This window comes from Polistes dominula, unplaced genomic scaffold (genome assembly GCF_049000335.1).
Source record: "Polistes dominula isolate Pdom_NZ unplaced genomic scaffold, Pdom_raw_medaka contig_82, whole genome shotgun sequence".
NCBI lineage: Eukaryota > Metazoa > Arthropoda > Insecta > Hymenoptera > Vespidae > Polistes > Polistes dominula.
Genome location: NW_028301046.1, coordinates 7,572,501 through 7,596,738, shown reverse-complemented (window position 1 = coordinate 7,596,738; position 24,238 = coordinate 7,572,501). Strand labels below are relative to the sequence as shown.

The 24,238-nt window shown below is 28.0% G+C and overlaps 6 protein-coding genes across 11 annotated transcripts in view; 2 read left to right on the top strand and 4 right to left on the bottom strand.

Annotated features, from left to right (window-relative positions):
• Nucleotides 1-3,918, top strand: LOC107068163 (protein CDV3 homolog). Of its 2 annotated transcripts, none has more exons than XM_089175327.1 (3): nt 1-362; nt 1,031-1,461; nt 1,964-3,918. In XM_089175327.1, the coding sequence occupies exons 1-3, from the start codon at nt 186-188 to the stop codon at nt 2,040-2,042; spliced, it is 687 nt and encodes a 228-aa protein (XP_089031453.1). In that variant the 5' UTR covers nt 1-185; the 3' UTR covers nt 2,043-3,918. The 2 variants fall into 2 exon arrangements, with proteins under 2 accessions (XP_089031453.1, XP_015179786.1); XM_015324300.2 differs by having other exon boundaries at nt 4-362; nt 1,953-3,918.
• Nucleotides 3,919-5,616: 1,698 nt separating this feature from the next.
• LOC107068170 (putative gamma-glutamylcyclotransferase CG2811) lies at nt 5,617-7,679 on the bottom strand. Of its 2 annotated transcripts, XM_015324315.2 has the most exons (4): nt 6,916-7,679; nt 6,367-6,516; nt 5,939-6,060; nt 5,617-5,841 (listed from the first exon to the last, which is right to left on the bottom strand). In XM_015324315.2, the coding sequence occupies exons 1-4, from the start codon at nt 7,123-7,125 to the stop codon at nt 5,805-5,807; spliced, it is 519 nt and encodes a 172-aa protein (XP_015179801.2). In that variant the 5' UTR covers nt 7,126-7,679; the 3' UTR covers nt 5,617-5,804. The 2 variants fall into 2 exon arrangements, with proteins under 2 accessions (XP_015179801.2, XP_015179799.2); XM_015324313.2 differs by having other exon boundaries at nt 5,617-6,060.
• Nucleotides 7,680-8,418: 739 nt separating this feature from the next.
• LOC149031682 (uncharacterized) lies at nt 8,419-9,301 on the bottom strand. Its single transcript, XM_089175252.1, has 5 exons — nt 9,197-9,301; nt 9,045-9,112; nt 8,849-8,975; nt 8,636-8,745; nt 8,419-8,562 (listed from the first exon to the last, which is right to left on the bottom strand). Exons 1-5 carry the CDS (start codon nt 9,291-9,293, stop codon nt 8,419-8,421), a joined length of 546 nt encoding a protein of 181 aa, XP_089031378.1. The 5' UTR covers nt 9,294-9,301.
• Nucleotides 9,302-9,438: 137 nt separating this feature from the next.
• On the bottom strand, nt 9,439-10,864 carry LOC149031681 (uncharacterized). Its single transcript, XM_089175251.1, has 6 exons — nt 10,810-10,864; nt 10,647-10,738; nt 10,483-10,574; nt 9,915-10,058; nt 9,650-9,829; nt 9,439-9,575 (listed from the first exon to the last, which is right to left on the bottom strand). Exons 1-6 carry the CDS (start codon nt 10,862-10,864, stop codon nt 9,482-9,484), a joined length of 657 nt encoding a protein of 218 aa, XP_089031377.1. The 3' UTR covers nt 9,439-9,481.
• A 1,136-nt stretch (nt 10,865-12,000) lies between these two features.
• LOC107068102 (LHFPL tetraspan subfamily member 2 protein) overlaps nt 12,001-24,238 on the top strand; it is a 25,222-nt gene continuing 12,984 nt past the window's right edge. For all 3 annotated transcript variants that reach the window (XR_016177488.1, XR_016177487.1, XM_089175192.1), the window contains exon 1: nt 12,001-12,278. The gene's annotated coding sequence lies outside the window, so the exon portion shown is untranslated. The remainder of the gene's footprint in view (nt 12,279-24,238) is intronic.
• LOC149031680 (uncharacterized) lies at nt 18,295-20,374 on the bottom strand. 2 transcript variants are annotated; one of them, XM_089175273.1, is made up of 3 exons: nt 19,257-20,374; nt 18,766-19,187; nt 18,295-18,417 (listed from the first exon to the last, which is right to left on the bottom strand). In XM_089175273.1, the coding sequence occupies exons 1-2, from the start codon at nt 19,657-19,659 to the stop codon at nt 18,976-18,978; spliced, it is 615 nt and encodes a 204-aa protein (XP_089031399.1). In that variant the 5' UTR covers nt 19,660-20,374; the 3' UTR covers nt 18,295-18,417; nt 18,766-18,975. The 2 variants fall into 2 exon arrangements, with proteins under 2 accessions (XP_089031399.1, XP_089031398.1); XM_089175272.1 differs by having other exon boundaries at nt 18,766-20,374.

The following is a 24,238-nucleotide window of genomic DNA, read 5'->3' as shown; positions in this document are numbered from 1 at the left end:
AAAGACAAGCCCATGTGGACGGCAGCAGGGGTGCTCTGAGTTCAGTACGCTTTACGGCCGTGCCTCGTGTAGTATTTCGTTTCTACCCCCCGTTATAATATATTTTCATTTCCAAAGTTCACTCGGTAAGAGTTTAACGGGGGAGGATCTTTTTGTTTAGAAGTAATAAAAAAAAACCAGAAATCATGGCGGATTTAGATGATTTTTTTGCGAAAAAGGATCGGAAGAAAGCCAAGGGTAAAAAATTTACTACGACCGAGGAGGTTGCGAAAAAATTAGAAGAAACGGGTAAACGTACGGAAAAAATGAAATCTAAAGAAAAAACAATTAATCCTGAGGGCGAGGAAACTCAACAAATTGAGGTGATCACATTTGCATGTGATTTATTGATAATATTACAAAAAAAAAAAAAAATTAGTGACTTTTGGTTATTAGACATACTCTTCCTTTATGGGAAAGAACCAGGCTAAGAGGACACTGGTCGCTGCCATGTTTGCTCGTGCAAACGTCACTTCAGTCTCTTACGAACGTGTCTATAAAATTAAATCGGCTTTCTTGAATTTTAGTACACCGGGAGGATATTATTTCTAACTTAATGTTACTCGAAAGAAAATCAAATCGATGATATTATATAACAGTTGGGACGATAAAGTCTGGCACGTAACATTTCAACAAGCCGATTTTCAATGATTAACATTTAAATTTTCTAATCGATTTCGATACAACTTAAGAATATTTTTTTGTGATCAACAATTGATAGCTCGTATCTATTTTTATATGTATATATATATATATAGTTTCTTTTATTCCTTATATATATTTTTTCTTTTTTATTATCCGCTAATATAATTATTTATTTGACGAATGTTATTTAAGTATTATATTCTTATTCGTGTACATACGTGTCTCCGAAATCTTGCATAATATTATACAAAAATATTGCAGTTTGATATTTATACAATACTTTAGTTGCATATTATATTTGCAAATATTTCTTATAAAATTTCTCCAAGAAGATATTTTATTTTAGGATGAAGACGAATGGAAGGAATTCGAGATAGAAGAGAAAAAAGATCTGAGAGGATTGAAAATTGGAAACCTTTCTGTAAAAGAAACTATTGATGTGGAATCAGATGATGAAAGAGGAACCGGTGATAATAGTTCTGATGGTGAAACTGGAGAGAATACAGCTAAAAGTGGACCATGGAAAAAACCAGAGGTGCCGCAACAACAACAAGAAGTGGTAGAAGTTGTAACAACTACAACTACTGCTGCACCAGCAGCTCCAACATCGATGCACAGTTATGTACCTCCCCATTTGAGAAATCCTACCGCAATGACTTCTTCCGCTCCAAGATCACGAGCTAAAAATGCTGCACCTGATATTCATAGCGAAGAATATTTCCCAACATTGAGTTCCAAGCCACAGAACAATGAATCCACTGGTCCATGGGGACGACGGTAATGATTCATTAGCTTACTTAAACTAAAATCAATTATTTTAATTCTTTCTCGTCGAAGTTCCAGATAACTGACTGTTGATTTACTCTTTAACCGTTATCTTCATAAACCAGAAAGCGTTTAAAAAAAATTATTTTATTAAGCTATGCATACATTCTTACGTACTGTATATATAAAATATAAACAATTAATAAACACCAGACTCTTAATCTGTAGAATTAAGAGTCCCCTTTTTACGTAATAATTTATTAACGATATATCAACTGTTATACAACTGGAAGTAATTTCAAATATTAGTATATCTACGTATATACATAAATCCATTGATTTTAAACAACTTTAATGAAGGGAAAGAATTAATTTTAAACTTTATGAGCTATAATTGAATTATTGTTACTTATTCTAATATAAAACAACGTAACTATATATATGTATATGTATATATATATACATATATGTATACATATACATATATATATATATATGTATAGGAAACGAGAAGAAGGTACATTCGAGGAGGTTCGCAATCGTGGTGGGAGCAGATCTTACAGTATGCAAGAATCTCAAGCTCAAACACCTAAACTTTCTCTCGGGAATAAATACGGTGCACTGTCGCAAGATCAAAGCTGAAAGCACTCCTTGCGATTAGATCAGATAACGGACACGCATTGTTATATCATCGCCTCCTTTCCATTTCGTGGCCCAGTTAAGCCACAAAACATTTCATAGGATATAGAATATATATGTGTACCATAGCATGCACATATATATATATACATATGGATGTGTTTATGATATATGTATATATAAATATGTAAGCGTATATCGTACACCATGTGAATGTCCGCGTTTTGAAAAAGCCCAGGGCAAAATTCTGATTCGACGGGTTAACAGGATTCATCGTACTTGTGTAACAAGAGCAACTTAGGTCCTTCTAAGCATCGAACGACATTCTTACTATTGAAAATCGTATTTTACAAGTGAAAACTTATTTTCATACTGTGTGCTCAAATATTAGCCTCACTTTTTATATTTAATTTTATAAACTTGTAAGATTATACTACGTCCGGAAGTATGATCCTTTTCAAGATAGGAAAATAATATGTAGTGCGGCGATCAGATTCTCTATATTCGGAGAATTTTTCTGTGAATATATAATATTAAAATATAAGAAATACTCTTGTTTAGTTCATAACTATGTGATTGATCTTATTTGGTTCGTTCTTGTTATTTTTTTTTTTTTTTAATTTTTCTTTTTTCTTTTTTTAATTTTATTTTTTGTTTTGTTCTTATCTGGTGCTAGTTTTATTTAGAAAAAGAAAAGAAAGTACAACGCTTTGATGATAAATTGCAAAATTTTTTCTATAATCATTTCTTTTCTCTTCGTCATCCACAATATGTATTTAATGTTAACGTAAATGCGTTTAAAAAAAAAAGAAAAGAATGGAATAATCGCATACAACGATTTGTTGTGTTGGGTTTAACAAATAATAATATTCGCATTCGTATGTACGATGTCTAATTGGCTTTATAAATTTTTTTTCTTTGTTCTTTTTTTTTTAAATGAAAACAGTTACAATATGATATATATATATACCAGAATCGTTAAAAAATGAGGTCGTTCCTTGACGGACCCTCAGTAGTACTCTGCTGTTACGTTCTGTTATGCTCAAAAATAAACCAAACAAACGAAAAAAGAAAAGAAACAAACCATTCGTCAATGACGAATAATAAACGGGACGAATTTGAAAATGAATTAAGAGAAGATTCATAAAGTCGAAGAACAAGATCGGGCTAAAAATTCAATATGGCTGGGCTTGTCTTGGGATAAGCAAAGAAATAAAGATAAAAATAGACGAAAAGTGGAACGTATCGAAGATCATCGAAAATATGTGTATAGGAAAAGCACATATACTTTTGTTGTACGATCGCGATGGTCGATGATGCGAAAACAATAAGATATCTCTTATACATATATAAATATAAATAAAAGGATTAAGAGAAAAGATAAGAAATTCATGTACGGTAAAACAAAACGAAATAACAGTAAAAAAAGAGAAACAAAGATAAAAGGAAAAAAGTGTTAATAATGTAAGATTTCGTTGGATGATAATGACGATGATGATGATCGTTTTTAATTTACTCTTGTTGATTCAATATTTCTTTATTTTTTCTTTCTGTGTTGTATCAATAATATTAAATTAATAAACTAAAAAGAAGAAAAGAACTATAAGCGAAACGAGGAAAGGTGATTTCCTAATAAGCGTATAATAAATACATACATGCATAGTTGGAAATTAAAGAAGGCGGTGCTAAAGCTGTTATTTTTGAAGATGTCAAATGAGCCATATAGAATATCGAAGAGTATGTACAGTAAACGAATACAAAAAAAAAGAAAGAAGTATGAGAATGTGATTATTTATAATAAATTTCCTAGGATTTAGCTAGGAAAATATACGTACTGCCTCAATTATTTTTTGATTTAGTTGCACCACTCACACATGATCTATATTTAGAATGCTTTAATATTACAATTGAAGCGTTTAATTCCTATTAATACACAAAAAGGACGTGGTGCAGAGAGTTAACGGGGTGAACGTAGTCCTTTCCGTTTTCGATCTCGCAATTGCAATTGAATAAAGTTATATATGCATATATATATATATATATATATATATACATATACGGTGATGAATAAAAGTATTAGCACAAATAACATTTTTTTAATCATATTTTCTGTAAATTACTATAAGGTACTGATTTTTTACTAATTTATTTTTTTTTCTTGTAAAAATCTATCTATCTCTCGAGTTTAAATGTATTGTAAGACGGTGGAGAATTTTAATTGTTGTAAAATAAAAAAATAAATTAAAATAAATGAAAATAAATGAAAAACGCATAATCCATTTTTCTCAATTAATAACTATTATTTTTTTTGTATACCCATTTGATCTCCACGATTTGGAATATATTTATACATTACACTCGAGAGATATATTTAACTAAGAAAATGAAAAATCGTACTTTTTAGATTTACAGATGTTATAACAAAAAAAGATGAATCGGTGCCAATATTATTTTTCAGTACAGTATAGAGAATGTTTTATAAAAATGTATGCCAGTTTTTCGGAGGGCATATCTAACTATAAGACTAATAAAAGAAAAAACTTTTCACGATTTTTACATTTATTCTAGTTTTTAGATATGAACTCTCATAAACTATTAACATACAATTATTAAACATTCTGTATATATATATACATATATGTATATTTAAATATATATTGATCGAGTGTTTCTAATCGCGTGTTTAAACGCCAATCATTGTAAAAGAGCTTCTGTGTTTAGCTTCCAAAATATGTTGCAAAATGTAATGCATCATATGTCTCTCGAAGAATACAAGAATTTTTCGAATGATTAGCGCTACTGAATAATTATGACGCTGATTGGTTATGCGGTACAAATCTGCCTTCTGTTACAGTATATAGTTAAAATAAAAATAAAAAATCATTTTATCGTTGCATGATTGAGAGAGAGAGAGAGAGAGAGAGAGAGAGAGAGAGAGAGAGAACGATATTTAAAAAAAGAATTACAAGAGAATCGAGTTAGAAATGTTTGACGCATATAGAAATTCATACGGAGAAAACGTGGCTACTTAAACTGATGAAAGTGAAGTAAATAAAAAAAAATAAATCACATGAGAGATTGATTTTTCGGCTATACGAATTTCTTTTCGAATTCTAAGTTTTGTATTATAGAAAATCATCAAGAAGAAGATAAGAAAAATTTCGAATAAATGGAATTTATCGAAAATGTCTCTTAAAGCTCCTGATTTATACAACTTCTGTCATACTTTTCGACGCTTATTTTAAATGTTACTTCAAATATAATCACATTGTGTATATATACATAAATTCTTAAATTAAAGTAGAATTTTATCGCGACCTAAATCGCATTTTAGCTTTGTATAGTGATCGTTGCTACAAGATTCGATATTATACAAATTTGCTTATATTTTTATTAATATGTTCTTTTTTTTTATTATTAAAGAAAAATAAAAAAGTAATGGACGTGAGAGATAGAGAGAGAGAAATACAAGTTGTTAATGTACAATGAGGAGGTGAGTGTGAAAACAAGCTTATGATAATATTAAAATACTTTTTAGACCAGCTGGACTTGTTCGTATTTTTTTACAGCCTTGATTAACACATCTATCCTTATAGGCATACATAAAATACATATATACATATTGCATGTAAATATAATTTACATATGACGAATTATCTTGGTCATCGTAATATTAAATTCAACGATATTTATCGCATATATGACCTTGATCATTGTCAAAGTACGTCTTCGATAGTAGCAGTAGTTTCGTCACTGTAAAGATAGCAGATAAAAATAATTGCCTTATATTTTTGATTAATTTATTCATTGAACCTCATTCCTATGATCGTACGTAGGATCACGGACATACTTTTCTCCATATTTTAATCCGTGATTTCCTTCGTTGCTGTAAGATTCATACATGGGTATTTCCAGTAAAGAACTTTTAAATTTTGGTAAAAAATAAATCCAGGCCTTCGTTAACATGCCAACCTAAAAAGTAATATAAATATATAAATGTTATGTAATTATTTTATGTATTATTTATACTAATACCAAATTACATTATTATTATTTGCGTTCAATGGTAATAAAAAATATAAATTTTGTAAAAGACCCCATTTCCGATATAAAATTATCGTCAGATTAAATGTTAATGTTTAATTGTTTTACATTTATATTCTATGTATATTATATGTTATACATTATATTATATATATAAAATTTGTTATTATAGAGAAATATATTTAAATGAAATGTGTATAAAAAAATGAAATTCTTATGAATTTAAGAATTCACCTCTTCGATATTTTTATTATGCTTGAGTTTAAATTCGGGTGCCATCAAAACATCCTCTTCCGTTCGCTTATAAAAATTTGGATGTTCTTCCAGCTCATCCAACTTTGTCAACATCTTTGAATCGACGTCATATATTTCGCCCATCACGTGCTACTTGTAAATAAAAGATATGTGTCAAGAAATAACTATGTTACTTAATCATGCAGGAAAAAAAATTATTTTTATATTACTTTAAAACATTTCGTATCTAATCGTAGACTAAAAATAACGAGTGTTTATCAAATTTATCAGTTTAATCACGAATTATAGAATGAAAATGATATATTTTCATGCATATAAATATTTTCTCGTTTGATATTGAATTTTTTTCTTATAATAATAATAATAGTAATAATAAATATGTTTATATAAATCTTTTAAATGTTTTTAAATATTTTGATAATATAATATAGCAATTCATATAATATTTATATACAAATTTTTGTGCGTTTTAATTTGAAATTTTTATTAAAATATATGTAATAATATTTAATAAAATCATTCACTTACATGACCGACTCCTGGTTTTTTCAACAAAAATGGAATGTTATATTTAGTAGCAATAATTAATGGATAAGAAGAAGTAGTTTTAGCGATTCCAAGGAATTTCGCATATCCATTAGCTTTATCTTGTATAAGTTTATGATTTGGTTCTCCTCTTTTCAAGGTCCCATAAACGAATATACGATGCAAAGGATTCTTGAACAAATTTTCGTACATTTTTGAAGATATTTTCTCTCTCTCTCTCTCTCTCTCTCTCTTTCTCTTTCTCTTACACGTGTTTTATGTTTTCTTTTTTTTTTTTTAACTCGATAAATATTTATTACTTTATAAATATTTGATCATATTTATTTTACAAGGTAATAGACGTTAATTAAATATTACGCACACTCTAAACGTGTGCACACATAAAAACATGATGTTATCGTCACTTTTCACCTTGATCGTAAAATGATTTTACTTGAATGGTAAAATCGCGCCAAAAAACAGAAATTCAATTAACGTTTGACAGATGTCACTGCGTACGGCGACCAAAAATATCTAACGGTCGTTGAAGGACGTGATTAAATTTATCATGTATTTTTATAATGAAATTGGCGTCTTTATTTTTCGATCAACGTTTATATTTCGACTCACTGTAAGAATTAGTAGTGAATGTATAACATGGTGTATTTTTGGTACATTCCACTGGCAACATATTGCAGACTGTAAATTCACATTTTTATTAGACACGAACAACAAGAACGTACGATAGCATACTATGATACTGTTCGTATTAATACTTTGTGCTTAACAAACGCCAGATGTCGCTAGTATCTTATATATATATATATAGTATACTTTTTATTACAATAATATAATCGCAATTATTTGATCAGATAATTGTTCAACAATTTTTCAAACAGAGAACAAAATAATAATTTTATTTATTTTTGTTCTAGTTATTAGTCGTTATTAATTGTTATTTTATAATAAAAATAAGAAGAAAATAAAATGAATTAAATAGAACGATAATGACAAATTACCTCGTTTAACAATTTCGAGTAGTTCGTTGCGTAATTAAATATTGTACTAAATTCCAATACAGTGATGCTTGTTAACAAGACGGTCGATGCAATTCGAAAGATCATTGCTTTATAATTGTATAACGTTTTTTCAAAAAATACTATTAATGAAAGTTAAAAAATGTTGTAAAAGGACAATAGGAAAACACGTTTGAAATGAAACTCGTCTAACATAAGTACAATATAATATCGTTGGTCAGCAACAATACGCGTGGGATGTCAAGGGTTCTAAGTTCATTCGATAAGATCTTCTGAGCAAGTACACAAGAATCACGCCATTTTGTATTTCGCGCCAATTGCCTTACGAATTCGAAAGAAATTTTTTACTTTTTTTACTTTTTTTTATTGTTTTTGTTGTTCTTCAAACGCATTTAAAAATCAATCTCATATATATTTTTTAAAATTTTTAATTTGCCTGTGTATATTAACAAACCAAGATATTTTTTTTTCATAAATCATTATTATTATCCAATGAAATTGAATCATCTTCTGGATCATCGGATTTAAACAAATATTCACCAGCTTGTCTAGACCGCAAAAGTTCTTCAAATTCAATTAAATCTTTGTCATCATCTCGCTTAAAATAATTTCCCTGATATTAAGAGTGAAAGTATAATAATATTTACTTTTAAAGTTAGGTAAATCTATTATTTAAAGACAATTACCTTTAATCTTACATAAAGCAAACCTCTGCTCGTATCACCCATCGTCACATAAGTCTGATAACGCAAACAATCTATGAACTTTTTTATAATCTTGCCAGATAAATGATTAACTGTAATATATAATAATATATATATATTTTTTAAATAATAAATAATAGTATTAATATATATATTAATGCTATTATATATATATATATATGTTCAAAGGATAACATGTACAACTCAAATTTAAATGTTGTAATAGAAAATTTCCGCTTGTTCTTACGACTCCTCCTGTGGCAACACTTTCTTTGCCAAAAGGATGATTAATTTCTATGATCGAATTTTTTTCCAATATCCTCTGAAAACGAAAATGTAGATAGTAATTTATATATATATATATTTTTTTTTCTCTTAATTTTAATGTTACCATAGGTCGAGGCACGTTTGTAGAATTTTCTTGCACCGTTATCTTGGAAGACCTATTAGAAAGTGAAACTATAAAAAAAAATAATTGATTTATATATTTATCATAAATTTCAATGATTAAAAATAATTTTTCATTCGTACTGGGATTCGTACGTTTTTTCGATTTTTTGAATTTATTCGAAACTTTGTTGTTCATTTTCGTCTGTTCAACGATCTCTAAATTTGATAAATCTCCGTTAATTTTCATCATTTCGTTTCCATTAGTTCGATTGGCATCATCGAATTTATTTTCTCGTAATATCAAAGCATTGTATCTACGTCTTCGAAGATCTACAATCTCAGAATGCGTTAATTTCGACCTGATATTTGTAAAAAAAAAAATAAAAAAAGAAATAGAAATTCTACAAAATTTTGCTAATAAATTCTTTGATAGAATAATCATGCTTTAACTAACATATTAAGTTCTTGGATTATCAAAGCAGCACCGTCATCGCATATCCTGTTTCCTGTTAATATCAGACTCTGAAGAGAACTGCAATTGGAATAAAGAAAATGTTATTCAATTTGTTAGAACTCGTGATTCCATAAAGAAAATCATTCACTTACCGATTTGTTCGTAACATTCGTGCGATTTTCATAACTCCTAGATCACCGATACGATTATTTGATAAATTAAGTGCTAATAATTTTGGTTCGTTAGGTGGATCAGCGTATTGCAATTCGTCAGCTATTTTTTTCACACCATCATCTGTAATTTTACATAATTGCAAAGACAAGTAGTGCAAGCTAAAAATAATTAATTTGTTATTTTAATTTATTGAAATTAATTTATTAAAATTATTGATTAACAAGTTACTCATATTTCACGAACTTTCCCGCAGAATTGCATAAGAGATAATAATTTTCTTGTATATTTGGATTTCTATCTAAATTCAAATCTCTTAAACAATTGAAATCCGTTAGTATGCAACATATTTGAATAATACCGTACGCATTTATACCACAATTTGGTAGTCTATCAAATATCAAATATATATTATATTACTTGAAAAATTGCAAATACGATAGTGAGAGAATTTGATTATGTTTACTTTAATACGGTTAGTGTACGATACTTATTTAACGTCAAATACAATGCATCTAAAATGCAAATAGAAACTTCCTGTCGTAAAATTCGAAAAGAAATATTATTATAATGAATATACCAAAATTGTATTATCACGTGAACAAAAAATATTAAATATAAAAACTAATCTTTGCATTCAAATGTTTGCAAGTTTTCCAATATCTTAGAATTTTCATAAGTCAAATGAAATGTAGGTTGATTCTCTCGATCATCTTTTCTTAAAATAGAAAACAAACGTATATTAACTTGGACATCGATTTAACAGTAGAAATATTACCGGCACCGGTTCGTGCGAAAATAATATTATAGGTACGCTAATATTTGTTTAGGATCCGCTATCAAAGTTATTCCGTGCAGCTGAGAAAATCGATGAGTTAGTTTAACGTCCATCATACTATTCTTTATCTAAAAATAATTTTATCAAAGTATTATTATTTTTCTAATATTTTATCGATTGTTTGTTCATTTTTTATTTACCACAAATTTAGGTAAATTATCAACATCATATTCTTTGTAATGGGATATAAATTCTGTCATAAAATTATCCGACGAGATCCTTGACGTTTCAACTTAAGAAAAAAGTAATATTTATTTTTTCAAAAGATTAAATAATAATTTTAAACAAATTTGTCTAACATACCGTTTATAGATTTTTCTTTAACCGAAGTACCATATTTACTTCTTTTTTCAACCATTTTATGTTTTTAAATAATATTTAAATATTTTTAAATCAAATAAAACGATAAATATGAATTATTTGTTATTTTATTTACACAACCAACTTCGTATTATGTCGTTTACAAAACTATAAAACATCAACGAGTCGATATATTTTTGTTAATTTACGATGGTATAATGTTTGACCTTAGCTTAGGGGTTTTTTTTTTATAAAAGTAATAAATTTTGAAAGGGAAAGGTTGGCGCCTAGCCAGTTCGCCCTTATAGCTTTGCACGATGTGTAATTCGAAGCCTAGGAAAACTGAGGGGTAAACCCAACCCCACGAACTGTACACATGGAAAAGCTATTATATAGAGAAGAAAGTAAAGTATCGAACGAATTTTACACCCTATAGTTTCTACAGTTTTTTGTTCATAAATTGCTTGCTCCCTTTTATTTTGTTAATACTCGTGAACGTGTAGTACTAGTATCTCTATCGTAGTACTACACGATGTTAACAACAGTTACCATCATTTATGAGATTAAAGTTCGTAATTATGATATTCCCAAACGTCAAGGGGATGATTATCACACTGGCTTTTCGATGCTCTCGAAAAATCATCATTTATTGTGTCTGCACAAAAAATCTTTAAACCACTTGCCAGCGTTAAAATTCCTATTTCTTTTTCATACAAAAAATTAAAATACTTTTTACATATTAATTTTTTCGTAACATTATTATTCTATATTCTTATAAATACAAATTTTCTCATAAAAACAAATTATCGCGATTCTATTTTTTTTTCTATTAGTTTCAACCTTCATTATTAATACAAATAATTACAGATCGTAGTGATTAAATTTTGTTTGATGTCAAAAGAAAAAACTTATTTCTTCTTTCTTTTTGCATCGATTTTTTAATTTAATATAAAAAATTATATATAAATAAATAAAAATTATTGCAAATGGTGAAATTTGAAAAGGAAAAAACATATCTCGAGCTGGAGATGATTTATTTTCTTTTTTTTTTTATAGAAAAAAAATTGAGTGGATGGACGAGAAAATAAGAGATTATCGTTTTTCGTTTGGCGGTAGTAGCCCTTAATGCCAAGAAGCTTCACATCCCGTGCTCGTCGAGTTTGCGCTACATTGTAACGGCGTTCTTCGAGGCCGCACCACACTTCAGTTTAGCTCAGCACTCGGACCGTGTCGGTTCGTGACACACCGGTATTCACGTTCCTGTCGATGTGATCCTTCTGTTCTGTGACAGAAGTTCTTTCTCCTCTTATCAAAGAGAAAAAGTAGTATTATCCTCAGCGATGTTTTCAATCGCTACGTGTAAATAAAATTCGTGTGCATCGATTTAAAGATAAATCCTGTTTTTTCTCTTCATCTTATTTTGGATTTTATCAAAAGTTTTGTTTAACACCGTTTGAAATACTTCTCGAAAGGTGAGAGCCCTATTTTTCTTGTTTTTTTTTTCGTATTTTTATCGATTATAATTTAATAACGTTTATTAAACGAGTACCAATGATTGTCGAAGAAAAATATTAAATATATTTATATACATATATTTAACCGTTTATATTAAACGATAACTACTCTTTTTATTATTATAATAGATAATAGAGAGATTGTCGATTCATTCGTTATTTGGGACTTTTTTCCCCTTATATAATGATATTTTAATTTTTTATTAATGGAATTTATTGATCTCAAAATTTACGATCAAATTATGGTTATTATGCTTTTTTGTAATTCTTTTCTTCTTCTTCTTTTCTTTATGAGAAGAGCAACGTCTATCAATTTTCTGAATTTATGAGTGTTTACATCGTACCGTCAGGCAACATCGTAATATCAGGTCAGCGCTATATGAATTATGCATCGTTGAACGGTTTAGGGTTCCGTCCCTTTCTTAAACTTTTTAAAAGATGACTTGCACTTTGACTGACTACACTTGAGATTACATGACTTTCATTAATATTCCTTTTCGTCTAACAGTAAGCTTATTTCGAAATTAGTTTTAATTTAAAACCTAACTATTTATTATTTATTAACTCCATTCAAAGTCAATGTGAGTTTATATTAATCATTTTTGTGTTTCCTTTTTAAATTGTAAATTAATTCAAAATATCATAATTGTTAACGCATGTTTCGATTATTATTTCTCTCGTCAGTGAAATCAGATAGTTCATCATTTATGTTAGATCGTATTCACATGGAGTCAAATTAATTGAACATTTTTATATCAAATCTGCTTTAATAGGCATAAATAAAATTGCGTGATAAGAGAACATTTTTATACTAATTTTTTTCTTACTTTCTTGTTTTTTTCTCTATAAAAATATATTTCTATTTTCGATCCGTCAACTCAATGTTCTCTTAACGTTTAACTACGAATTAACATTCGAAGAAATATTTCAATTCGATTCACCAACTAGATTTCTTGTTCTGTTATGATTCAGACAAAACTTGAATGGTATTTCAATACAAATTCCTTTCACCGAGAATTTTTAATAGACTTTCGGGTGTTTTTTGTGTTTCGCAATTAAAATTGTAAAACTTGAAAATCTTCTTAGTATTTGAAAAGCATTAAAAAAAAAAACAGGAAAGAATATCTTATCCAAAATATCGTAACATTTGTGATAAAAAAGGTAGATAATAAATAAAAGATAAGTTTGTAAGGATCAGGAATAAAAAAGGAAATAGATAAAAATTGATTTTACTTCCGATCAGTAAGAAATCGTGAAATTCGTATTACATATCAGCTTCCCACGCAAACGTAATCTTGATTCAGTTTCTTCATAGGTGTATATTTCGTAGTACATACACGTAGAACGAGCCACGTACGTATGTTAGAACTACCTTATTGGGCGAGTTTAATGGTTAAGCAGGCATGGTACATGCATAGGGCATACTTTATGTTTTCCCATATTTGCCGATCGATTCGAATCACAACGTGTTAAACGATGATCACTATTGAGATTTGACGAATCGAGTTCGAGATAAGGTTAACGCGCCAAATTTAAATCTTATCGATTTCCTTCCATTCTTTTAATCAAATTTTAAACTAATGTATACAAGTTACATTGCATTTTCTTGTCATCGAAATAATTATAGCAAAATTATTTGATTTCCATAAAATGAATATTTGCTAATATAACTCGTGTCAATAACCATAATCATATTAATTTTACGCGTTTTTATATATCGTAATTAAATAAATCTTTATAAATTGTATTTCATTTCCTCATCAGATAAATATCAAAATCCTCTAATATCCAAAAAATAAGAATAATAATTCTACCTATAATATAACACGTACAATTATTTACATGATAATAATGGTAAATATAAATAATACATAATAACATTTTTAAATGTTATCTATTCACGTTATTTAATTATCGATGAAAAATATGATTTTTAAAGAGTTACAATATTAGTTATCATTTCATTTTATTTTTTTAGGAGAGTTTTTTGTTTTGAGATACAATCAAGTGTTATTTACACTTTTGAATAGATAACATTCTTGTATATATATAGGGGGAGGGGCGGGAGGGGGTTTGGAAGGATCGTGCTGACTGGTAAAAAACGCACAAAGGATAAATCGTTATAAAAAGGCGTCCCCATGAAGATCAAATCGTACTTCCAGATGCGAAGGTTTAGTTTGGACTGGCTGCCAGAGCCGACTACATTACGAACGTGCTGGGCTTGTAAATTCACCTCTTCTTTTTCTTCTTCTTCTTCTTCTTCTTCTTCTTCTTCTTCTTCTTCTTCTTCTTCTTCTTCTTCTTCTTCTTCTTCTTCTTCTTCTTCTTCTTCTTCTTCTTCTTCTTCTTCTTCTTCTTGTTCTTCTTCTTCTTCTTGTTCTTCTTCTTCTTCTTCTTCTTCTTCTTCTTCTTCTTCTTCTTCTTCTTGTTCTTCTTGTTCTTCTTCTTCTTCTTCTTCTTATTCTTCTTCTTCTTCTTACCGTTTGTTTGTTCTTTTTGTTTCGTTTTTCTTTTTGTTTTCTTTTTTTTTCCTTTTTGAGATAGAAGAGAGACAGAAGAAAGAAGAAAAAGAAGGGATTGGGCTTAGAGTGAAGGAGCATGCGGTGGGATGGGTTGAGATGTGGCGAAGGGGGCAGAGTCTCCCCCTTTTTTTTTCTGTGTACCCACGAAAAGAATGCGAGCGACTCGTGTCTCGGAGAACGACTCGTCGAACAAAAGGGGAAGACTCCTGGTTTTTTTTTTTACGGATCACCACCATATAACCGCCAACCACCAAAGATCGTAATAACCACCGATGGTTCGTGAACGATTTGACTGTTATCAAAATTCGAAGATTAGAATCTCTTTACGTGTTACTTAATTTAATTAACACTAAATTTAGGGATTTTTTTCACTATTTTATAAAAACTTACTAACATCGTTTGAATGAAAGGTTGATTAGAGGGGGAGGAATTAATATTTACGTATATTTCATTACGTCATTAAAAATGAATCAATGTATTTAAAAAAAAAGTAATATTTAAGTTTTATATATATCTATATATATGTAACAAAAAAATTGTAGATGAGTTAATTTAATCGGTGTCGTGAATTTATCAACGGTATTATACAATAATTCAACATTTTTTTTGTTTATTTTTTGTCATTACGTAATCGTCTGTTTTGAAAAGAGTATATAAATAATCCTAGGAGGTGGCTAAATTATCAGATCTCTTTCTCTTCTCGTTTCTTTTGAAAATTTTTATCTCCAATCGTAAACGTTTCCCTCCCCTCATTCCTTCCACCTTTCCTCTATTTAAGTTATACAAACGAACTGTTTAATCGTTGTTTTATCTATTTTTTTATACCATACATTGCGTACGCGTGATTTCTTGATAGTGTTCTTGTCTTTTATTGTTGAAAATAAATAACATAATAGTTCTATTTTCGGTTGTGGTTGATGATTCTCCATGCTCAAACGACGTATACAAGCTATGCATTTTAATTAAGATTGGTAGTTAAAAAAAAAAAAGAAATAGAGAGGGACTTTCGTACGCCGCCTACGTTCGTTAAAATAAACGCAAAAAATGGTGGGAAGACATTGAATGAAGAATAAAGATGAGCCTTGTCGTGGGACGAATAATATTATTCTTGGAAAATAAAAATGAACGAACGGAGAAAATAGGAAGATATAGTAAAAGAAAATTGAAATAAAAAAAAAAAAAAAAAAAATATATATATATATATATATATATTATTTAATATATATTATAAGGCAACCCTAATATTACCCTAATATAATATATATATTAGGGTGGGTCAAAAAATGACTTTTTTTTTTTTTTCAAGTGCCTCGGAAAAATGGGTTGCTAGACACCTTAAACAATTCTCACCAAATATGAGCTCTTAATTTTAATAGGAAGATCCTCCGCATCACAGTTTTTTATTTTTTTTCAGTCCAATAGATTAAAATTCATACCTCATTATTTATTGATTGTACAGAAAAATGTTCCAGACGAATTTTGTAGGAAATTTAATGTTCTACAAAAAAGATATCTTATATTTTTTCCGTAAACCTCACCATTTGAACGATATTGAAGATTTAAATTTGATGATTTTTAGACAAATTTCATTTTTGTTTATGAATTTTATAACTGTGAGCTACAAAGATGATTATAACGTTAAAATTGTTTCAAATCGTTTACTGAAAATTGTTTGAAATATTTTTAGACGTTGGTACTTGTAAAAGATAAAAAAAAAGGATATATCCTAAAATTTGATATAGTCTATGAAAATTCAATCTTGAATTGGAAAACAAAAATGACAATAAATAATAATTATTAAAAAGAAAAATTAAATAATATTTATAAAGAAATTTCTCGAATAAATTACACATTAATAATTAGGTCGATTATTTCAAATTTTCTTCAACCATGCATCGTCAATGTCAATGGTAGAAAATCGTTTGAGGTGGGTTTGGGAGAGGTGGAAGAGGAATGTACGGTGATACATTCTAATCTTTCGATTAGGGTGCACATCTCATCGTTGCGATCGTAGCAAATACAAAGAAACTAAACATGTACCGTGAATCGAATGGACTCTTATTAAGGGAACCTCAAAAAGATCTCATTGTTATCTTTCTCCAGAAATGGATTCATAATCGTCTCTTGGTAATATGTTCCATGAAAACTAGAAAGCAGAAATAGTAGTCATGATGATGATGGTACCCCTGCCATGAATAGAATCGCTAAAATGTCTATCCGATATCCGCATAAATATATCCACTTGGTTACTAAACGTTCTGAATAATAATAGTTTATATGGTTCTATATAGGCAGTATTATATACACTTATAAATATATTTACAAATTTTATTTATATAAAACATAATAATACCAAATAATAGTATGTATGTATTATCGTTTAAATTTATTACAAAATGAATTAATTCATTTTATTATTAATTCTTAATGCCTTTTGTTTTTTTTTAATTAATGGATTATTAAAAGAATAAATTATAATTTAAAGATAATAATAAAATACTTTATATAACAGTAATCAATTTTTCTTTTATACAAAGTAATTTGTAATAGATGTAAATTATTCTTTTTAGTAGTAATTCATAATAATAATAATAATAAATTGTTATTAATAGAAGTAATTTATATGAAAATAAAAATTATATTACTATTTATAATAGTAATATGTGATAATAATAAATAAATATTCATAATAATAATAATAATAGTTTTTCAATAATAAATATAACAAATAATAAAATTTTATTTTATGTACACCTTATAGATAAATAGTCAAATATATAGACACCATGTGAGTGTACAGTTATAAATTTTAAGATGGTTAAAAAAAAAGAAAAAGGCCAAGACTCGGAAGTATTGCATTACATACATGTTCGATCGCGTTAATCGTTATCGATACAAATTCGTGTATCGATAACCAAAGATTGGTATCTCGATAAAACAACAACATCGATTTAGTATATTTAACTATGTATGCAATATCACCAATAATATATATATATATAATAAAAGTGAATATAAAATGAACGTAATAATCTAACAATAAATACTCGAACATTCTATTGTCTTTACAGTGAAACGAGTCTACTCGAAAGTGACCTATTATTTCTTATCTTTGTCGCCATTAAATGCTATTTATAGTTATAAAAAGATTCAACAAAAATCTTGAAGAATTTATCGTCAAACGCGAAATCCGGAGGAAACTACACTTATAATATGTTAGTTAATGTGAAGTTTTTTTTGTTTTAGTATTTGTTAATAAATATTATTTTAATAGGAAGTTACTTTTATTTTTATTTTATTTTCTTTCTCTTTCTTTTTTACATCTACTTGGACTTAAGGGTTCATTCTGGTTTATACGCCGAAAAAAAGGCTTTTTTCACGATTTTTTTTTAGGCTTTGTAGGATACATATACATATGAAAGTTGTTGGGTATGATAAATACACTGTAGAAGTACAAGAAAACAATTTTTTTTTATTGTTCAGAACATTTTTTGACATCCAAAATGGCTGACAAACGTGAACCCTTCAAAAAAAGGTATGCTGTTGGCGGGCATCGAAATTTGAGAACGGGTGATCTAAAACAAAAAAATTAAACGGTTTTAAATTTAGTATGACAATGGCTATCGGGTATGCTAAAACTATCAATTTTTATGAAAGCAAAACAAAATGACAGCCATTTTTCGAAAAAAAAAATCGTTGATTTTTTTCGCAGTTTTTTGTAAAAAAAAAATAGTAAAAATTAATATTTTAACTTGGTTGTAGCATGCGAGATAGCCATTCATGTGTAGAGTATGTGGTTAAAATTTCAGAAGGATCAGTTGAGTAGTTTCGGAGATATCATGCCCGCTAACCGAAAAAACGTTGTTTCGAGAAAAACGCGTTTAAAGTTTCTTTTAACAAATTTTTAAAAAGTCTAACTTTACCTTATTCTGCGATGCCTGCACCATACAGTATGCCTTCTGCTTCTTCAAAATACTCATTTTCTTCAACTCTAACCTTTTTTCGTTGTGTCCTGGCCTCTTTTAAAGATTCTCCGCTCAAACGATTGGCTGAACGCACACGCGTGTTGTCGCGGTTACTAGCGTAATTGACTGCGATAGGGCCAAGTTTTATCTCCAAAACGTGCATTATTTTTAGTATTGGATCAAAACCTTCGTTAAATATACAAGCCAATGACAAGCTATTTCCACAATTTTTTTACCATTAAATAGATGTTTAGGCACCATAGCCCAAACGCATTTGTTGAAGCACTCATTATTATTTTGAGTGTTGCCACCTAAACATCTTTCAAGCAATTCTGGTTTTGTCAGGTCTTCGTACACTGGCTTTAATACTTCTTGGACATCTTTAGCGAGAGGAGGAGGATGTTTATAAGTATCAAGGGTCTTAGCTGCCTCAACTTTACGATACTTACACCAGTTGCTAGAACAGTATGTATGTTGCGGGTCATCATCAGTAGAAATTTTGTGATAGTACCCCGCCCAAATTTCCTTTCTCATGTTCTCAATTGAATTTTTATTTCTTTGAACAGCTAACCCATAGTTAGTTGACAATTCCTTCATCAACTTTATAGTCAATCGTTGAGTTTTAATCACTGGAACACTTTTTTTAATAACTTTTTTCTTTTTTACAACTTTCTTCGGTCCTTTTTTTGCAGCAGGTTTCTTGGCTTCCGCTTGTTTCAAAGCTTTTCTCTTTTGAATCAGTGCTTTTCGTGCTTCATTAGCACGGTTGAAAACTCGTTTGGCAACATGTAAAACACACTCTAATTTTTTGATAACAAAATCTTTGCCGTAGGGAAAAACATTTAGCAACATTTGAAAAGTTTTTGTGGCGCCATCGCCGATATAAAAACCATATTTTACGGAGATCTTCTTGAGTGATCAAAGAAACATCTCCACGATACCATCAACCTCCATCTTCCCGGCACTACCTTCATGGTTTATCGTACAATGCGTTTTATGCTGTTCGTACCAGGCAAGATAGTTTACTTCCTTCACTTTTCTTTTCCACATCTCACATCCCTTACAGTAAGTTGACCTTATAGAAACGACGACAATTTTTCCACTGTATTTTAAAATTAGAAAAACTATTCCAATCAACGAAGAGAATCCTCTTTTGGCCCAAGAGCCGTCGCCAGAAACAGACAGAATATCCTCTGGTTCTCCTCGTTTCTTGTTTTCGAGTTGCTCTTCGGTGACGGCTTTATGCGACACTACGTTAAAAACAGTATTGACCGCGATTAGTATAAAGTCAACGATTCCATAATATGCAGAGATACTTAAACCTTTTCCGAGGTCCATAAGGTTGCAAAACATATTTATACCATGCACAGCAATACCAAAAAACCTTTCCAAAAAAAAGAATATAGCGAAAAAAACTGAATACTAGTTTTGTTTTCCTACACCATTCTGAATAATATGCAGAGACATTTCCACTTAAACAACCGTTTATGGTTTGTCTCCTCTCTCTGTAATATCTCTGTGTTTGGGTCGCAAAATAATATACTTAGATTGCTCGGATCGTTCTAAAATTTTTGTATGATAATTCTACATGTGTCTACTTTCGAAAAATGAAAAAAAAAAAAATTAATTTTTTCAAAATTATAAACCAGAATGAACCCTTAAGCAAATCGCATGAACGTTTCCTTTTTAATTCATAATTTATTGTAATGAAGCAAAAATAAATTTTACGAATGTGTGTATAAATGTATTTCATAAATTTACGACAAGTTAGAGAAAAAAAGAAAAATACATAATTTAAGTTGGAGAAAGATTTTTTTTGTAGTTTCATGATAGAGCATGAACTATCGATATATTCGATCATAGTTATCGTTTACTTTAGACGTTCGAAGTAAGCACAGGCACGTTCGTTCCACAACCAATTTACGTTTATGACACATTGAAATCATAGAAACGTTATGAAGCTTCGTGTCTCTCTAGGCGTCAATGACCAGAAAAAATTTCGATGACTAGTCGAAAGACCTTTTTTCTTTTTTGTTTTTTTAATCATTTGTATGGAATAATTTTCCTTTATTGTTCGCCTACGTCCAATTCAATTATAAACGTAATGATTTAAATGATAAAAGGAAAACATAAAGTAATAAATGAATTTAAAAGAAGAAATGTATACAATGAAGCTGTTTATTATTAATTATTATATTAAATGAATAATCAATATTGTAAACAATGGATTTATTAGAACATAATGTAAATGAGAGATATTACATCGATTAATGAAAATATTCCTCAATTTAATCATTAAATAATAATGCAAAAACTAAAATACTGAAGTCACGAAAAAATTTACTATTCGATATCATTCTAATTTGTTTAAAAAAATAACACACATTAATCGTTAATTATTGCAATAATAAATAATAGAAAATAAAAAAATACAATTTTCAAAAAAATCCGCAAAATAAGAACCGGATATATACGCACTGATCAGTGATTTAATTCAAACAATGGATATAAAATAAAATGAAAATGAAAATTATAAAAATAAAATGAGGATTATTAAAAAAAAACAAAAATGACAGAGAAATGTGCGTGCGTGAGTGAGTGCGTGTATATGGGGCAAATAGGGTTCTTCTGCATATAAGTTGCACGTGCGCGCTTGTTCATACAATCTCATTTATGCTCACATACACGTGCAAAACCTCGACTAATTTATATTTATGATGTATCGAGGCTCGATGACACAGCGACTGGCTATGCCGGTCTCTCTCAGAGATTTCTGTGTCGCAGAGGAACGCTGGAACAACCAACAAGACCAAAAAACCAACAAGACCAACAAGAAAACTTAAGAAGAAGAAGAAGAAGAAGAAGAAGCGAGAACGATAGGAGTGAAAGAGAAAGACAGGGATAGATAGATATAGTTAGAGAGGAAGAGAAAGAAAGAGAGAGAGAAGAGAGAGAGAGAGAGAGAGAGAGAGAGAGAGAGAGAGATGGAAGATGAAAGGGAGAAACGACGACGACACCCACGGAATGTAAAATCGTCCCGTTCCTGGTGACCCTTTGTGGGTTACTACACCACTTCCGTTCGAACCGATTGCGAAACGTTGACAATTCGTGAGGAATCTCTCTTTCTCTCTCTTTCTTTTTGTTTTTTTTTTCTTTTCTTTTTTTCTCTTTGTGGGTGTGATAAACAGTCAGATGATGTTCAGCCTTGGTGATTAGTTCTCGGTAAACTACTACACCACGTCCAGCAAATTTTAAACGACGAGTCTCAACTTGCGGAAATGTTTTTTCTCGAGCGTTCAATTCCATATCCTATCATGCAATGAGAATATCATTTTCGTTATTATAATTATCGTTTTTTATAAACTCTTCTTTTTATTTTTATCTCTATTAAGGTAAAACAAAAGTTTGTGCATTTATTGAATTGAAATTTTATTTCGAAACAACATAAATTTATTGTACACAAAAATATTAATTAAAAAAAAATGCAAGAAACTTTTGGTTTGCCTTAATATCTTTCTTTCTATATCTTTTTTTTTATGCTGTAACTTCACACATTTTTATTTCTTCTTACATTTTCCTCTTTAATAATGCAAAATCAGGAATCTAGTGCAATTACTAGTTCGTGAAACGACCCGACCTAGTAACACACGCTGATCTAACTAAAGTCGAGAAGAAAATATCGAATAAGGATCTATCAGATATGATGATCTGGGAAAAATAAAAAATAGAAAATGAGTTAGATGGGATAAGTTATAAAAAGAGTGATAAAAAAAATAAAAAAGAAGATTCGATATTTGAAATGCTTATATAGTATTATATTAATCTTTATTGATATTATAGATCATAATTTTGACTTATAATTAGAAATTTCATAATAAAACTTATCACGAACTAATGTATTTTTAAACGAATATATTTTCTCTGTATATAATATACTCATCAAAAGATTCTTTTGTGGTATCAATAAAAGCTCGTAATGAAATAATAATAAAAAGTTAATTTACAGCAAAGAAACTGATTTTAACTTTATTTTGGTCTAGGGTTAGTACTATAAGGCCCTTCAAATATTCTTTTTTTTATCATCCCATCTATAGTTAAAATAAATATCTAATATATCTATCTATCTATTTATCAAGATATATGTAGAGAAAGAGAAATAGTGTGTTTAGTCATCATTGGTGAAAGAGAGTGAGAGATCGTGTGTGTGGTGCTTTTAAACTGATCATCGATTATCTTAATTGCCGTTTCTTCGATGCAGAGAAATCACCGTTAGCCTCTTTAGGTCGTCGTCTTCTTTTTCTTCTTCTTTTTCTTCTTCGTGTCGTAGTAATAATTGTCGTCGTTGTCTCGTCGATCCTTAATTATATCAGACTTTTAATACGTTATATTATATACTAGACGAACACGTTTGACTATGAAACATCATAACAACGAAATTTTTTATCACGATATACTATAATGCTTTATTTATAAATGTTATTCAATTTTTGATTGAATAATGTGATTCTTTTACTTATTTATTTTTTTTTCTTGCATATGAGATTAATAACATATGCATAATAATAATAATAATAATAATAATAATAATAATAATAATAATAATAATAATAATAATAATAATAATAATAATAATAATAATAATAATAATAATAATAATAATAATAATAATAATAATAATAATAATAATAATAATAATAATAATAATAATAATAATAATAATAATAATAATAATAATAATAATAATAATAATAATAATAATAATAATAATAATAATAATAATAATAATAATAATAATAATAATAATAATAATAATAATAATAATAATAATAATAATAATAATAATAATAATAATAATAATAATAATAATAATAATAATAATAATAATAATAATAATAATAATAATAATAATAATAATAATAATAATAATAATAATAATAATAATAATAATAATAATAATAATAATAATAATAATAATAATAATAATAATAATAATAATAATAATAATAATAATAATAATAATAATAATAATAATAATAATAATAATAATAATAATAATAATAATAATAATAATAATAATAATAATAATAATAATAATAATAATAATAATAATAATAATAATAATAATAATAATAATAATAATAATAATAATAATAATAATAATAATAATAATAATAATAATAATAATAATAATAATAATAATAATAATAATAATAATAATAATAATAATAATAATAATAATAATAATAATAATAATAATAATAATAATAATAATAATAATAATAATAATAATAATAATAATAATAATAATAATAATAATAATAATAATAATAATAATAATAATAATAATAATAATAATAATAATAATAATAATAATAATAATAATAATAATAATAATAATAATAATAATAATAATAATAATAATAATAATAAT

Coding starts and splice junctions, on each gene's coding strand:
- LOC107068163 (XM_015324300.2), top strand. CDS start 186: ATGGCGGATTTAGATGATTTTTTTGCGAAAAAGGATCGGAAGAAAGCC. Junction 363..1,030: donor AGGAAACTCAACAAATTGAG/GTGATCACATTT, acceptor ATTTTATTTTAG/GATGAAGACGAATGGAAGGA. Junction 1,462..1,952: donor ACTGGTCCATGGGGACGACG/GTAATGATTCAT, acceptor ATATATGTATAG/GAAACGAGAAGAAGGTACAT.
- LOC107068170 (XM_015324313.2), bottom strand. CDS start 7,125: ATGTACGAAAATTTGTTCAAGAATCCTTTGCATCGTATATTCGTTTAT. Junction 6,517..6,915: donor AAAAACCAGGAGTCGGTCAT/GTAAGTGAATGA, acceptor ATTTACAAGTAG/CACGTGATGGGCGAAATATA. Junction 6,061..6,366: donor ATAATAAAAATATCGAAGAG/GTGAATTCTTAA, acceptor ATTACTTTTTAG/GTTGGCATGTTAACGAAGGC.
- LOC149031682 (XM_089175252.1), bottom strand. CDS start 9,293: ATGATGAAAATTAACGGAGATTTATCAAATTTAGAGATCGTTGAACAG. Junction 8,976..9,044: donor CAAACGTGCCTCGACCTATG/GTAACATTAAAA, acceptor TTTCGTTTTCAG/AGGATATTGGAAAAAAATTC. Junction 8,746..8,848: donor TTTAAATTTGAGTTGTACAT/GTTATCCTTTGA, acceptor TATATATTACAG/TTAATCATTTATCTGGCAAG.
- LOC149031681 (XM_089175251.1), bottom strand. CDS start 10,864: ATGGTTGAAAAAAGAAGTAAATATGGTACTTCGGTTAAAGAAAAATCT. Junction 10,575..10,646: donor ATAATTTACCTAAATTTGTG/GTAAATAAAAAA, acceptor AATTATTTTTAG/ATAAAGAATAGTATGATGGA. Junction 9,576..9,649: donor CGAATGTTACGAACAAATCG/GTAAGTGAATGA, acceptor TTCCAATTGCAG/TTCTCTTCAGAGTCTGATAT.
- LOC149031680 (XM_089175272.1), bottom strand. CDS start 19,659: ATGTTGCTAAATGTTTTTCCCTACGGCAAAGATTTTGTTATCAAAAAA.